Source organism: Camelus dromedarius, chromosome 12 (assembly GCF_036321535.1).
Source record: "Camelus dromedarius isolate mCamDro1 chromosome 12, mCamDro1.pat, whole genome shotgun sequence".
Classification (NCBI taxonomy): domain Eukaryota; kingdom Metazoa; phylum Chordata; class Mammalia; order Artiodactyla; family Camelidae; genus Camelus; species Camelus dromedarius.
The window spans coordinates 11,069,900-11,085,439 of record NC_087447.1 but is presented as its reverse complement, the minus strand read 5'-3'; the positions used below and the strand labels follow the sequence as shown (position 1 = coordinate 11,085,439).

Here is a 15,540-nt window from a genome sequence, read left to right as displayed (position 1 = left end):
TTGAAGGGCTGCGACCGCCGCGCACCCAGCACCCGTGCCCGGGCTGTTCGCCCTGAGGCTCGGGCTCAGGGGTGCGCTGCTCCTGCTCGGCGGGGCCGCCGGGGAATCAGACCCACCCCACCCCCACCCCCACCCCCGGGAGCAGCGAATCCTCCGGCTCCTTCCTCTCCCGCCCAGCGTTCCCTCAGCTCCTCTCGTCGCGACAGAGGACGCAGATGGGCGGGAAGGGATGGAGGGGAGTGGTTGCTCCGAGTTTGTCCCGGAACGAGAAATCTGGCTGTGGACCGAGTGTGGGGAGTGCGTGGATGCGTGGGACCAAGGCGGGATCCTCGCGACAAGCAGGGCGGGTAGGCGGGCAACTCCCCCCGGGCTGGCCTTGCGACCCACGGGCTTAATGGAATTCACATCCATTTTTTCCCGCGGCCCGACTCGGCCAATCGGCTTCTGACGCGAGTGAGTCAGTGTCCAATGAGAGCAATGAGCCTCCTACCTCGCCGCCCATTGGCCAGGTCCTTGGGAGGATGGGCTTTCCTTCTTTCCGAGAAGATTTCCTGGAAGGGCCTGCCAAAAGCCGTCATCGCCAAGTCTTGAGGACTCTAGTTCGGAGATCTCCGGCACCGGCACCGGCACTGTTGGGCAGATTCTCCGCTTCTGTGAGTGGCTCGTCTTTTCTCTAAAGAGACATGGAGTTTTTAGGCGGTGGCTGTCAAGGGCACTAGTTAGAAGGATCTCAGCCCAGAGCCAAGGCGGTTTTGGCGGGGAAGGAGGCATAAACAGCTTTCCATTGTAGGACGCTCCCTCCCCACTCCCAAGATTCAAAGGCCAAGAATTTTAGCCCTGGAATGACACTCTGAGATAGCCTAGGTAGCTGTTCCAACCAACGTGTTGTGCACCTTTGGTGGGAGAAGGGTGTATAGTAAAAGTACAAATCCCATACATGCACCCCAGACAACCTGAATCAGATCTTTGAGGATGGGAATCCGATATCTTTTTTAAACAAACTCAGAGAGGGCCATTTTCAGAAACAATCAAATTTTGGTCTAAACCAAACTCTTTAATTTACAAACGAGGAAAGCGAGATTCCTAAGAGGGCTATAGGGGGATGGTTTGATATTTCGGGGTGGGGGTGGGGTTCTTTCATGGCCCTAGGTAGTTCTTCCACTGCTGCTCTGATCAGGTCCCAGCTGAACACCTAAGGGGAACTGTCTTCATATATCCCGAGTTCTCTCTCCGAGCAGGTCTCTCCCTTCTGTATCCTTTAAACTCCTGCCACCTGGATCTCTCGGCTCTATCTCTTCCAATCAGGAGTCCCGCTGGCTCTTCTTTGCTGCCCACTCCTTGCACCTTGGCCAGGAATCTCTCAGGGCAGTCAGGTGGAGGCATCACAGGGTGCACCTCATTTGTCTCTGCCCTTAACTGCATGATGTCCAGTTCCTTACAAATTATTGTTTATTTATTTTGCCTATTTTGTCTTGTTTTGCTTTCAGACTGGAGGGGTAAGCCTGGTCCCTGTTACTTTATTTGGGCAGAAATCCAAGGTAATGGCTGTTTCAATGTTCTTGTCTACTAGTCCTGTCCTCTGTGTCACTTCTAGATCTGTTTCTGGTCATTAGTTTCTCTCCTTATTATGGGTCATATTTGCCAGCTTCTTTTTATGCCTGATAATTTTTTATTGGATATCAAGCTTTGTCAGTTTCACCTTGTTTGAGTGCTAGAAATGTTTATCTTCCCATCAGTATTCTTGGGCTTGTTCTAGTGTCCAGTTGTGTTCTTTGGAAACAGTTTCATCCTTCCAAGACTTGCTTCCAGTCAGACCAGAGCAGCCTTTAGTCTAGGGCTAATTTTGTCCCACTGTAGAGGCAATACCTTTCTGAAAACCTGATAGGTTGTGAATTATGAAGTTTTCTAGTTTGGCTTTTGGGAACAGAAACTATTCTCAGTCCTGTATGAACCTCAGAATTATTCCATTTTCTCCCTTTGGGTGGTTCTTCCCTGGCTTCCAACATCATCACACTCATGCACTAAGAGCTGAAATTTCAGGAGTACCCACTACAGATCTCTGACACTCTCTCCATCTGGGTAGCTGTAGCTTTCTAGTACTCTGCCCTACAAACTCCAGCTACCTAGGTCTCCTACGACTCTTAACTTGTCTTCTCAACTCAGGGAAACTGCCAGGCTCTGCTTGTGTCTCCTTTCCCTGAGATATAGCCTGGAAACTCTTCCCAGACTGTAAGCTAGATGTTCCTAGCTTACCTCTGATTTCCCTCTCTCAGGGATTGGAGATCATGCTTCTGCCCTGCCTGATAGCCAGTATGTGGATATTTATTGTTTCACATATCTTGTGTTTTATTGTTTTAGTCATTACAAGTAGGAGGGTAAATCCAATCTTTGTTTCTCTGTCTTGGCCAGTAGTGGAAGTGAGTTACATTCTCTCAGAACTCATTATGAATTCCATGAAGGCTGAAGAGAACAAGTCATCCAGTGCTATGGAAAATGAACAGAGTACCAGACCTGAAATTTCAGAGGTATGTCCACTTCTTAACAACTCTTTGCTGGAGCAACACTTCAGCCACAGTACTATATTAGGATCCTGGAAGGGGACAAGTGCATAAAGTATAGCAGTTATAACCTCTTCTCTTGTGTTGTTTAAAATATACTTTGGGAGATCATACATATAAGTGTTTGTCTAAAACAAAATTATAGTGTATGAATTAACAAAGCAAAATGTACCTTGTTAGACAACAAGGTGACTAAGAGTATAGACACTTAATACCATTGGAAATAGAGATGGGCAAAACTAATAATGTAGTTAATGTTCACTGAGAAATTACTGTGGACCTGGAATTCGGCTTGTCACTTCCTAAATGGATTATCTCATTTAATATTTAATACAACTCTGTGCAATAGATATTATTATCATCTCTACTTTACAAATGAAGAAACTGAAATTCAATTTTCTTAAAGTTGCAGAAGTAATGGACTTCAGAGCAAGAATTTGAAAACCCAGGCAATCAGACTTTAGAACCCGATTTGTAACCAACACACTGTTTTACTCAAAATATTCAAAATGATAATACTAAATCAAGATTTAAACAAGTGTTTTTAGTACAGAGAAGAGTGCAATTAAGCACTCAAGAAATTAATGTCCTATCTTTTGAGAAAGATCTTAAAGAATGAACAGAATTTCACCAGGTAGATGGATAAAGCATGAGGAATAGTCTGAGTACGGTCACGTACATATGAAAACATATTTGAGGAGCAGTAGAGCTAGACTTGATGGTATGTAAGGAGAATTCAAGAATGTGGTAGGCAAATTACTCTAGGAAGATAGCTCGGTACAAGATCACAGTAGGCTTTGTATCAGTGAGAATGTTTTATTTTGTCAGGGGAAAAAAATCCTATAATTGTGAAATAACAAAATGTATTCATTAGATTAAAATCAAATAAAATTTAAAATTAATTTTCTCTGTGCACTAGCCATATTTCAAGTGCTCAGTAGCCATATGTGGCTGATGGCTGCCATATTGGACAAAGCAGACATAGAACATTTCCGTCATTGCAGGAAGCTCCACCAGGCAGTGCTGCTCTAGATTAAGGAACTCTGTGGCCTTGCTACTCAAAGTGTGGTCCACACACCAGCAGCACTGATACCACCTGACAGATTCTTAGATCTGCATGATCTTCATTTTAAGATACCCGGGTGATTCATAAACACATTAAAATTTGAGAAACACTGTGCTAAAATAAGGTTCTACTGATAGATTCTGTATGGTGAAATTCATCAAGCTTATCAGCATTATTTGCTAATATTTATTTAGTTTGAAAAGCTTTGTTTCAAAAAAAAGGCATTTTTAACCCCTTGAGGAAAAATATAGGGACTCATCGGTTCACGCAGCTGGAAGGTGCAGAGTACAGCTGAGCTTTAATTCAGCAGGACACAGTATTTTCAAGGACTTGTTTATGTTCTCAGTCTCTGTTGCTGTGCTTCCCATGTACCCCTCTAGCTGGCTTTCTGCATAATGACATTATAGCTGCAGTAATTTCAAAGTTCATTCTTCATTATCCAAATAATGAGTGTACCCTGTTACCCTGAGGCAACTTCTCTTTGCTATCTAATTGTCTTAAGTTAAGTAGCTCAACCATTCCTGTACAAACCTTGTGGCTAAGGAGGCACCTAAAACAATCAAGATCTATTCCTGAACTGGCATGAATTCATTTTTGTACACATGTATGACTGATAAAAAAATGGGAGAGAGGAAGAATAGCTTTTTGGAAAATAGCTGCTGTATGTTTTACTTTCTTGACCTCCATGTTTAGGTATTTGGATTTTATTCTGTAAGTAAAGAAGTATTTAAAATTCTTCTCCTTGTATTATTTACAAGGAAAGATTTAACTTAAACTTTAAGTTAAATATTCATATTAAAATGTCTAGGGCTATGCTGTTCAATATGGTAGCTGTTAGCTACTTGTGGCCATTTAATTGCAAGTTCAGCTTAACTAAAACTAAATAGTGAAAAAAGTGAATCCTCAGTTGCATTGACCACATTTCAAGTACTCCATAGCTACATGTGGCTTCACTTAAACAGTGAGGATGTTAAACTTTTCCATCACTGCAGAAAATTCTATTAGATAGTACCAGTCTAGGCCACTCACTTACAGAACAGAACTACAATGTAAAACTTCCAAATTGTCTGGAGGAAAAATGGAATGATGTGCAGAAAAGGGAATCTAAAAGAAGCAATAAAAAAGGAGAATATAAATCTAGGAAAAGTGGAAAAAATAGAATGTACATTAAAAGCCAATAGAAATGAATACCAAAAACAAAAAGTTGATTATCTTTAGTGGTTGCATGAAACACTTAAACTTTTATCATTATCTTTTAATTTATTTATTTTGTATACAGTAAAATTCAGTGTGGTTTTTTTTGTTGTGGTTTTTTTTTTTTTTTTGGCGTATAGTTCTATGGCTTATGACAAACACCTACAGTCATGTAACCATGGCCAGAATCAAGAGACAAAACAGTTCCATCACCTTAAATACTTCCCTTGTGCTTACCCTTGTCCTCCACCTACCCCAATCCCATCTATATATCTTCTTTGGTCAAGTGTTTATTAAAATAGTTTGCTCATTTTTATATTGGTTTGTTTAATTTCTTATTGTTGAGTTTTGAGAATGCCTTATGTATGTTGGAAACAAAAATCCTGCAGGAAACAGCTTGTTAAATAATCATTAGAAACATTTCTTTTACAATCAATGAGAATAGAGGAATGCTCATTATTACTGACTCTATTTAGCTGGTGATTACATAATCATCATTACATCACACTATACTGCTGATTCTAGCCAGTACAATAAGATAAGAAAAATAAATAAAAATACAGTTAAGAATTGAAAAGGAAAGAACAAAGCCTATTTGTAAAATAGTCACAGAAGATTTGATTGCCTACTTTGAAAACCAAAAAGATCTATAGACCACATATAGAAATGATTATAATTTAGCAAGTTGGCTAGATTTAAGATTGATACTTACAAAAAGATGGATTTATCTTGATCAGTAATAATCAGAAAGCATATACCACAAAAATTATTTTATGATGCCTAGAAAAATACCCGTTACTTAAGAATAAATGTAAGAAATGATTTTTAAGTCCTTTATATACAAAATTATAAACTTTTGTTGGAAGATATGAAAGGAGACTTAAGTCAATGTCAAGATATAAGATATTCATGACTAGGAAAACTCAATATTATTAGAATGCCAGTCCTTCCCAAATTCATTTATTGATTTAATATGAGCCCAATTAAAAGTCCAAGAGTTTCTTTTTTTTCTTTTTTTAACCTTTCTCTTTTTTGCGTATAGGAAAATTTTTTTTACTGATATATAGCTGGCTTACAATGTTTCAGGTGTACAGTAAAGTGATTCAGTTTTATATATATAATATATATATGCACACAAACACCTATTCTTTTTTAGATTCTTTTCTATTATAGATTACAGGAGATTGAATATAGTTCCCTGTGCTATACAGTAGGTCTTTGTTGTTTATTTTAAATATGTTGTGTGTATATGTTAATCACAAACTCCTAATTTATCCCTCCCCTCCCACCCCTTTCCTCTTTTGGTAACCATAGTTTGTTTTCTATGTGAGTCTATTTCTATTTTGTAAATAAGTTCATTTGTATCATTTTTTTTAGATGATGTAAGTGATATCATATGATAGTGGTCTTTCTCTGTCTGACTTATTTTACTTAGTGTGATAATCTCTAGGCCCATCCATGTTGCTGCAAATAGTATTATTTCATTCTTTTTTATGGCTGAGTAGTATCCCATTGTGCTTGTTTGTGTGTGTGTGTGTGTGTGTGTGTGTATACCAAATTTTCTTTATCCAACAATAATCTTTTGGTAGACATTTAGGTTGCTTCCATATCTTGGCTATTGTAAATACTGCTGCTGTGAACATTGGGGTGCATGTATCTTTTTGAATTAAAGTTTTCATCTCTTCTGGATATATGACTAGGATTGGGATTGCTGGATCATGAGTAAGTCTATTTTTAGTTTTTTAAGGAACCTCCATGCTGTCCTTCATTGTGGCTTCACCAATTTACATTCCCACCAATAATAAAAGGGTTCCCTTTTTTTCACACCCTCTCCAGCATTTGTCATTTGTAGACTTTTTGATGATGGCTGTTCTGACCAGTGTGAGGTGATACCTCATTGTAGTTTTGATTTGCATTTCTCTGATAATTAGCTATGTGGAGCATCTTTTCATGTGCCTGTTGGCCATCTGTACAACAGTTTATTTTTCTGGTACCTAACAAGATAACCAAAATTTATTGGAAGAGCAGAATAGCCAATAGCCAAGACATTTCTGAAGATAAAGTGTAAAGTGAGGGGAATTTTTCCTATAAGACAAGAATGCTTACTATAAAGTTGTAGTAATTAAGATTATTTGGCACAGATATGGAAAAATGTACCACTGGAACAGAGCAGAGAGAAAAGAGAAAAACATAAAATCTATGAAAATATATTTGTATTAATTTGTTAGGGCTTCCATAACAAAATACCACAAACTGGATGACTTAAACACAGATGTCTGTTGTCTCACAGTTCTGGAGTTTCAAAATCCAGAGTCAAGTCATTAGTAGGGTTGGTGCCTTGTGATCTTTTTGAGGGAAGAATTTGTAGGCGGTCTCTCTCCTTGGCTTGTTGATGGGTAACTTTTTCCTGTGTCTCTTCATATTATCCTCCCTCTGTGTGTGTCTATCTCTGTCCAAATGTCCCCTTTTTATAAGGACATCATTCTTATTGGATTAGGGACCAACTCTATCCCAGTATTACCCCATCTTAACAAATGACATCTACAACAATCCTGCTTCCAAATAAGGGAATTTTCTGAGGTACTGGGAGTTAGGACTTCAAAATACAAATTTTGTGACAGGACATAGTTTAGCCCATGATCTTATATGGCAAAACTGGCCATACCAATCAGTGGAGAAAGGATGAGCAATTCAATTAGTAGTGCTGGGACAATTAGTTGTCCCTGTAGGAAAAGCAAGCCACAAACTCAGAGAATATATGTTTAAAACATATAGTGAATAAACAATTTGTGTCTAGAATATATAAAGTACTTTCAATAATAAAAGGAAAGCTAATCCTTATAGAAAACTGGGTAAAGGTCATGAACAGTCAGAAGCATGAAGAAAGGGCTCAGCCTCATTAATAATTCAACTACCAATAAGATACCATTTCACACTCACAAGATTGGCACACATTAAAATGTTGAGCAATACCAAGTTCTGATGAGGATGTAGAGGCAATGAGAACTCTCATTTCCCACTGGTGCAGGTGTGGGATGGTACAACCATTTTGTAAATAACTTGACAGTATTTAATAAGGGTGAGAATGCATATATCTTAAAGTTGAGCAATTCAGCTCTGAAGTCTGTACCTGGGAGACCCTCTTGCACATGTGCACCAGGAAACACATTCAAGGATATTCATAGCAGAACTGTACCACTATTTTTAGTAGGAAAAAAAACACTTTGGAAACAACTGACATGTGCATAAGCACTTAATTTCTTCAATGGATTCTGTTTAACTGTGGAGGTGAATATAAAACTCCATCAATGAGAATGAATTGTAAAAGAATAGTGAAACAAATTGCAGAAGACACAGTCAGTAGGATGTATTTATGTAAAATCAAAAACAGACAAATCTAAAGAGTGTGCTACTTACACTTTTACTACATTGTATGTATGGCCCTAAAGAATGTGTTGCCATCTAATTATCAAAACTTCTTCCCAGGCTATTGCCAACTGATTGTGCATGTATATGTTTTGAATATACATTTGTGTATCTACCCAATCCTGTGATTTATTAATCACTTCAGTATCTTTCCTTAGTGCTGTTGAAACCATGTACAGGATAGAAACTAAACAGTAAATATTTAATGGGTCTTTTTGAAAGATAATGTTTTATTTTATTTTTTTTTTAATTTTTAAATTGAATTACAGTCAGTTACAATGTGTCAGTTGCCGGCGTACAGCACAATGTCCCAGTCATGCATACACATACATATGTTTGTTTTCATATTGAAAGGTGATGTTCAAAATGTCCAAAAGACACATTAAATAAGTCCAGGTTTATTAGTAAGTAAATAAATGTAAATTTAAAAAACAGTCAAACTAGATGGCATTTCCTCTCTCAATTGCCAAACATTTAAAATACTAGTACTGAAATCCTTTTGAAGAATTAACCATAATGTTGACCTCCTTGGGCAACAGGGGAGAGCAGGGAGGATGAGTTGATGTGACTTTCCTAGAAAGCAGTTTGCCAGTATATATGCTGTGAAGTGCATTTATAATCTTAGCCTTAGTATTTCCACTGCTGGGAATCTAGCATAGGGAAATATTAAGACTTCAGACAAAATGTCTTATGTATAGAAAAGTTTGTCATATTTAGAGTGGTAAAGAACTGGAAACAATCTAAATATCCAGCAACAAAAAAAATGGATTAGATATTATTGTATAGTGGAATATCATACAGCCCCTCAAACTGTGTTTTCCAAGGTTGTTTAATAACATGCAAAAGCACCAGCAGATTGCTCAGTGAATAATAAACTCATGTGCAGCCCAGCATAATGTAATTTTATAGTTAGAAAAACATGAAACATTATTAAAGCTGAATCTTATTAAATTTTAATCTTTCCTTTTTGAAGGATATTCTTATGAGGCAGACATGTTCTGGCACACCTGCTGATACATCTTTGTCCGAAACACAAGAGGGCATCAGCGCCATTAAGCTTAAAAGTGAAGTCAGTAGGCATGAAACATCCCCTGAAACTCAGAACCCACACTGGAGCACCAATGAAAAATGTCATTTCACCTTTTCTTTGGACGAAAGCTCCAGGAAGGCAGACCGTAGTGTGTATACGGCACGTGGTGGACTCAATGAGAATATCTACTCAGCTCTGAGAGATAATGACTTCTTCCGTGAAAGGATGACGAGTCACTTTAATAAGAACATTATTGTTGATGGAGAAAAAAAAATACAAGGATATGTAAATTTAGGAATGCCTCTCAGGTGCCTACCTAGAGATTCCCATTTTAAAATAAGGTTTGGTCAGAGTAGGAATAACCAGGAAAAAGATGATCAGATATTACGCAAATGTGAAAATCCAAACAGTGAATGCATTCTTTTTAATGTTTTTGCCATTGGGAAGACCCTAAAGAAAATTGTTCAGATCAAGGAACTTCATGAAAAAGGAAGTACACTTTGTATCTATGCCTTGAAGGGTGAAACCATCAGAGAAGCCCTGTGTAAGGATGGCCGATTTCGTTCTGACCTGGACACATTTGAATGGAAATTAATAGAAGATTATAACAAAATTCATGGAAAACAGTCCACAGTGGATGAAGTATCTGGAAAAAAATTAGAAATGGAAATTTTTAAAAAACCATTTATCAGGAAAGATACCCATAAAAATATTAAACAGGAAAATGAAAATGCCACTGATGAAATCAGTCCACGGGATTTGATACAGTCTAAAAGCAAAGCCCATGAACCAGAGAAAGATGGAGAGACTGAAGGTGTAGAACACAACACAGAAAAAATTCTCCCACCTCAAAGTCTAGGGCATGATATTAAATATAAGACTCATCCAATAATTTCTAAAAAGAAGCATTCTGATAATAATCATTTCAACAAAAAATGTAGTGGGGGGGCCTCACAAGTTAGGCAAAGGCCCCATCTGCATATGCAATATGTTAGTAATCAGTTTATCCAGAGGAAGGCAACAAATCTCTGGCTAAAGAATTTACAAAAGTTGGACCAAGTTATAATGCAACAATATCCAAATTTTAATCAAGATGCACGTTGGATGAGGCAGTATTTTTGGGAAGAACAGAGGAAAACAAAACTGCCAACGTTTAAACAATTCAATTGGTATAAAAAGGACTTTGGAAAAGTGACCAAAAATTCTACTTCAGTTGCAACCTGTGAACATCTTATTCATCTTAGTAACTCAGTTGGTTTCATGAAATGGGACAATAATGGAAACACAGGCAATGCTACTTGCTTTGTCATCAACAATGGTTATGTTTTCACCTGTCGACATGTTTTACATCTCATGGTGGGAGAAGGCACACATACAAGTCTGTGGCCAAATATAATAAGCAAATGTGCAAAGGTAACTTTCACTTATAAAAAGTTCTGCCCTCCTCATGTTGACTGGTTTTCCATCGAGCCGTGGTTTGCTGTGTCGGATGAAACTCAAGACTATGCCGTTTTAAAACTAAGTGAAAATGGAAATGGATTTCCTCCAGGCCTATTTGGACAAGTTTCCTCTGAACCATCTAGTGGTTTGATCTATTTAATTGGTCACCCAGAAGGTCAGATCAAGAAAATAGATGGTTGTGCTGTGATTCCTTTCAAGGAACGGCTTGAGAGGTACCAAGAACAACATCCAGATACGATTGCCGCTTCCAATGCTTACCCTATGTTTACCCAAAGAAGTTTCCCATCTGCGGTTTGGCGCACTGACACACTTAGTTACGATACTTGTTTTTCTAGTGGGTCCTCTGGCTCCCCAGTGTTTAATGCAGATGGTAAATTGGTTGCTATGCACTCCTTTGGGCATTTTTATGAACATGAAGGTTGGGTTTATGCCCTTATTGAATTTGGCTATTCTATGGATTCAATCCTTCGTGATATTAAACAGAATAATGAAAGCTTGTACAAAGTATTAAGTGAAGAGAAAAATGAGAACCACAATGAAGAGAAATGTAACAAACAAGAGTCATCATTCCAAGGTCATCAGATTGAACCCATGGAACATTAGGGAAAAGATGCTGCTTTCAAAAAATATGCCAATAATTTTAAGTATTTGTGACTGTTTCTTTAAAGTATAATGAATATTACTTCTTAATTAGAAAGCTTTCAGAGAATCATGTAGATGTACAAAACACATATTAGAGCTCAAGTAAATATTGATTTTTTTTCTTATTGGCTTTTTTTTTTAAACGATCTGAAGCCTCACTTAAAATACTCAGGTTGGGAGGTATAAACTACTGGGTGTAAGACAGGCTACAAGGATGTATTGTACAACACAGGCAATATAGCCAATATTTTGTAATAACTAAAAGCATAACCTTTGAAAATTGTATAAAAATGGAAAATAATCTGAAAAATATATATATATAACTGAATCACCTTGCTGTACACTGAAACTGACACAATATTGTAAATCAACTATACTCAATTTGGAAAAGAATAAATATAAAAAAATTGTATTAAAATTATAAAAAAAATTTTTAAAAATACTTAGGTCACTTCTACACATACAAATAGTTGGGTATTTGCCATTCTAAATGCCTAGGATGGTACATCCATTCCCTTCTTATAACTGGTTAAGTGATTATTGTTCTCTGCATAACAAGATAATGGAGAAATAAACCTTTAGAGTTAAGGAAAAAAGATGTATCCTTCTTCTACAACCCCAAATTCTTTGGCAATCATACTTTTTCCCCTGCTAGGCCACTGTGACATCAGCCTCTAATGTAATAGAAAAATAGAAAATCCAGATTTTCAGTTCTTTCCTCTAGTTCTTCCTTTCTCTGGCAGATATAAGTAATGATTTCTTAGTCTCTATTCTCAGCCTCTCATGTTCAAAGTCTAGAGAGCTAACCGCTAAACATCTCCACCCATAATTTGCAACCAGATTTCTCGATATAAACCAGATTCCTCTAAATAGATGCACTTGCATGGTAGTTGGAAGACAGAAATAAAATGGGGGCCATCTTCTGCTCCATCTTCTGGCAAACAAAGTCAGAAATGTGAGTGTCTAGAGGTAGTAGTGTTGGCCACAGTGTCAGTGTCTAGTCATCAGCTTCATGACAGCAGGAGTAACTGCAGCAGAATCAGCACCCAGAATTAGCAGTGCTATGTCTGGTCATTGACTTGGATGGGGTGGAGAGGCATTTGGAACAGCTTTCTGATTCCTGGATGGCAGCCAACAGGGTGTGTTCTTGAACTCAATAATTCTGACGTTGGCCCCTTGAATCCTACTGCTTTTATCATCCTAAAGGTTTTCCAGCACTACCCCTTCTGTTAAATCTCTGATATACCCTCCATACCAACTAGCAGTTGATTGAACTTTCCAAATACACGATGGTCTCTCAGCCATGCGAAAGCCAGAAATCTGACTCAGAGAAATTGTTGGTTCAGAAACCCTACATCTGCCTGTCTATTAGAAAGAATGTAGAAACAACTGCTGAATTTCCAAAATAAAGTAGTAGCTTAAACGAGAGAGGCTTATTTCTCTCTCATGTGATAATTTAAACATATAGTCTTCTGGGGTTGTGGGAGATGTGGGTTGTCAAGATACTAGGATTCTTCCATCAAGTTACATTACACCACAATCCTCAACATGCTACATGGTCCAGGATGATTGCTAAACTTCCAGCCAACATGCCTACACCACAGCCGGGGGTCAGAGGAAAAGTGCACAAGGAGCGTATACCTCTTTCTCTTAAGAACGCAATCTGGAAAAACTGCGTTTATCACACATGCTCAGACCCATTGTCTACAACTTGGTCACATAGCTCACTTAGCAGAACATCAGGCTGTGAAATGTAGCGCTTATTCTGGATGACCAGATGCCCAGCCTAAATTCTATTACTTTGGAAGAAAGGGAAAATGGATATTGGGTGTTGGTACCCAAGTAGCCTTAACTACAGTCCCACCCGTCTAGACCCTCTATTATCTATATATACCTTTCTTTCCGCATATGAAGCACACCTACCCACTCCCAAGATAGTCCGGGATTTCTGGGTAACACGCACTTCTCTGCATCACATCTGAATGCAGCTCTTCATGATCCAGAGTCATATCTGCCCATTCCCCCCCCCACCTTATTCACACACCCAATATACCATAGTGGCGTATGGCCAAAATCCAATAACACATTTTCAGTCGGAAAAGGGGAGAGTGGAAAATACAGCAGTTACAATCCCACAGCAATGATCAAATCCTGTTCTGCAGGAATTGCTGGGGTGTCCTATTCTGGCAGGGAGGACAATTTATGGTTAACTCAAGTTGAACTCTTGGTTACAGCTCATTGGAGTTCAAACTGCCTTGATTGGCCCTCAAAGCCATAGATTTGGTCCTTCAAGGTGTTCTTTTCTGTCCATTGTTTCCTGTGGCAATTTCCTTCTCTTTTTAATGTCTAGTTATATTAAATTAGGATTTAGGTACAGTGAAATACATCCTTCTTGGTGTATAGGTCTGTAAATTCTGATTAACATATATTCAAGTAACTACTACCCAGTCAAAAAGCGAAGCAGTTTTTTTAAATATATATATATAAAATATAACTACACCACTGTCAGCATGCTTGCAAAAATTTAATGATAATTTCAGTCAGGATATATCTTTCCCTGACTTCTCTATAATTTGTTGTTAATTTTTGTTTCACACCTGGATCGTACAAATCAGAATCCAGTCTCCACAATGTATTTGGTTGTGTGAGTCTCAAGTCACTTTCAATGTGTATGAGCGCCCTATTTTTTCCAGACACTTATTTTTTGAAGAAAGTGGGTCATACGTGTCCTGTAGAACAGTCTACGTTCTGGACTTTGCTGTTTCATCCCTATGGTGTCACTTAATGTGTCGTTGTTGACCTTGTATTTCCTGTAAACTGGGGTTAGGTCTAGAAGGTTGATTATATTCAGTTCGGCTTTTTGCCTGGGAATACTTCCCAGGAGGGGCCAAGAGGTGCTGGGGCTTCCTCTTTCATCTGATCCTTTCCGGGGGGCCAGTATCTGATCCTTGTTTGCATTAGCACCTTGAAACTTAGCGTATGTCTCACTGGCTTCCTATAACTGAATGCTGAAGGCAGACTCTTTGCCAAGTGTACCACTTTAAAGAACTAAGTCAAAATCATTTTCCACCTCTTTTTATTAAGAACCTTTAATATCCACTCCCACAAGTATTCTCTGGTTTTTGACGGCAGAGTTTAGCAAACTCTAAAAATTCTTTCTGCATAAAACACTTTCTCACATATTCTGCAAATCACCCTCAGATCAGAGTAAATGTGTGTGAGCCAGTGTGACAGTTCATGTTTTTTGTCAACTTGATGGAGCCACAAGGTGACTGGATATTTGGTCAAACATTATTCTAGGTGTTTCTGTGAGGCTGGTTTTGGGTAAGGTTAACATCTCAATCAGTAGACTAAGTAAAGCAAATTGCCCTCCCTGGTGTGGGTGGGCCTTGTTCAATCAGTTGAAGGTTTATTCAGGGAAATACACACTCTGTAGCAGAGTGCCATCCATCTCACTCAGAAGGCAAAGCAGTAGATAAACACTCCATTGGCAGAAGGCAGGCCATCTCGAAAGGCCAAAGAGAGCGATGACCAAGAGGTGCAGGGTTGTTCATTTTTATGGGCTCGGTAACTTCATAGGCTAACAAGTGGGAGGATTATTCCAGCTACTTTGGGGAAGGGGTAGGGATTCCCAGAAATTGGGCCACCGCCCACTTTTTGACCTTTTATGGTCATCTTAGGAACCCTCATGGCACCTGTGGGAGTGCCATTTAGTATACTAGTGTATTACAATGAGTGTATAATGAGGCTCAAGGTCTACTGGAAGTCAAATCTTCTGCCATCTTGGTTCTATCACTGTGGCATTCCTTCAGTGATTGTGCCCTCACTCCTTCCTTCCTGTCTCACCAGCAGGAGCATGCCCTTTTCCTGGCTAGGGCCAAAGCCCAAGAGAGGCAAACAGAAAGACACAGTGGCTCCTAGGTCCAAGCCCAGAACGTTTTGGTTCTATGTACATTTTGCTGCCCAAAGCAAGTCCTGTGGTCCAGCCTGATTTTAATCAGGTGAGGAGGAACTGCAAAGTCACGGGGCAAAAGAAGGGTGGAGACTCGAGGACAATTTCCCACACTCAACATCCAGTTCTCTGAGGACATTCCAAAATAGATACGAAAAATAGAATTAGGGTTCTCCAAATCCCCAGGAAATCAAAACAAATGTTTTCAAAG

General features: G+C 38.7%; 1 protein-coding gene across 1 annotated transcript; it reads left to right on the top strand.

Moving 5' to 3' along the window:
- The first annotated feature begins 552 nt into the window (after positions 1-552).
- On the top strand, positions 553-11,502 carry FAM111B (FAM111 trypsin like peptidase B). Its single transcript, XM_010987020.3, has 4 exons — positions 553-653; positions 1,488-1,538; positions 2,410-2,525; positions 9,218-11,502. The coding sequence occupies exons 3-4, from the start codon at positions 2,445-2,447 to the stop codon at positions 11,336-11,338; spliced, it is 2,202 nt and encodes a 733-aa protein (XP_010985322.1). The 5' UTR covers positions 553-653; positions 1,488-1,538; positions 2,410-2,444; the 3' UTR covers positions 11,339-11,502.
- The last annotated feature ends 4,038 nt before the right edge of the window (positions 11,503-15,540 follow it).

Excerpts from the sequence above, each read along its gene's own strand:
- FAM111B (XM_010987020.3), top strand. The coding sequence starts at position 2,445 with ATGAATTCCATGAAGGCTGAAGAGAACAAGTCATCCAGTGCTATGGAA. Across the intron at positions 2,526-9,217 it reads CCAGACCTGAAATTTCAGAG|GATATTCTTATGAGGCAGAC; the intron begins GTATGTCCACTT and ends TCCTTTTTGAAG.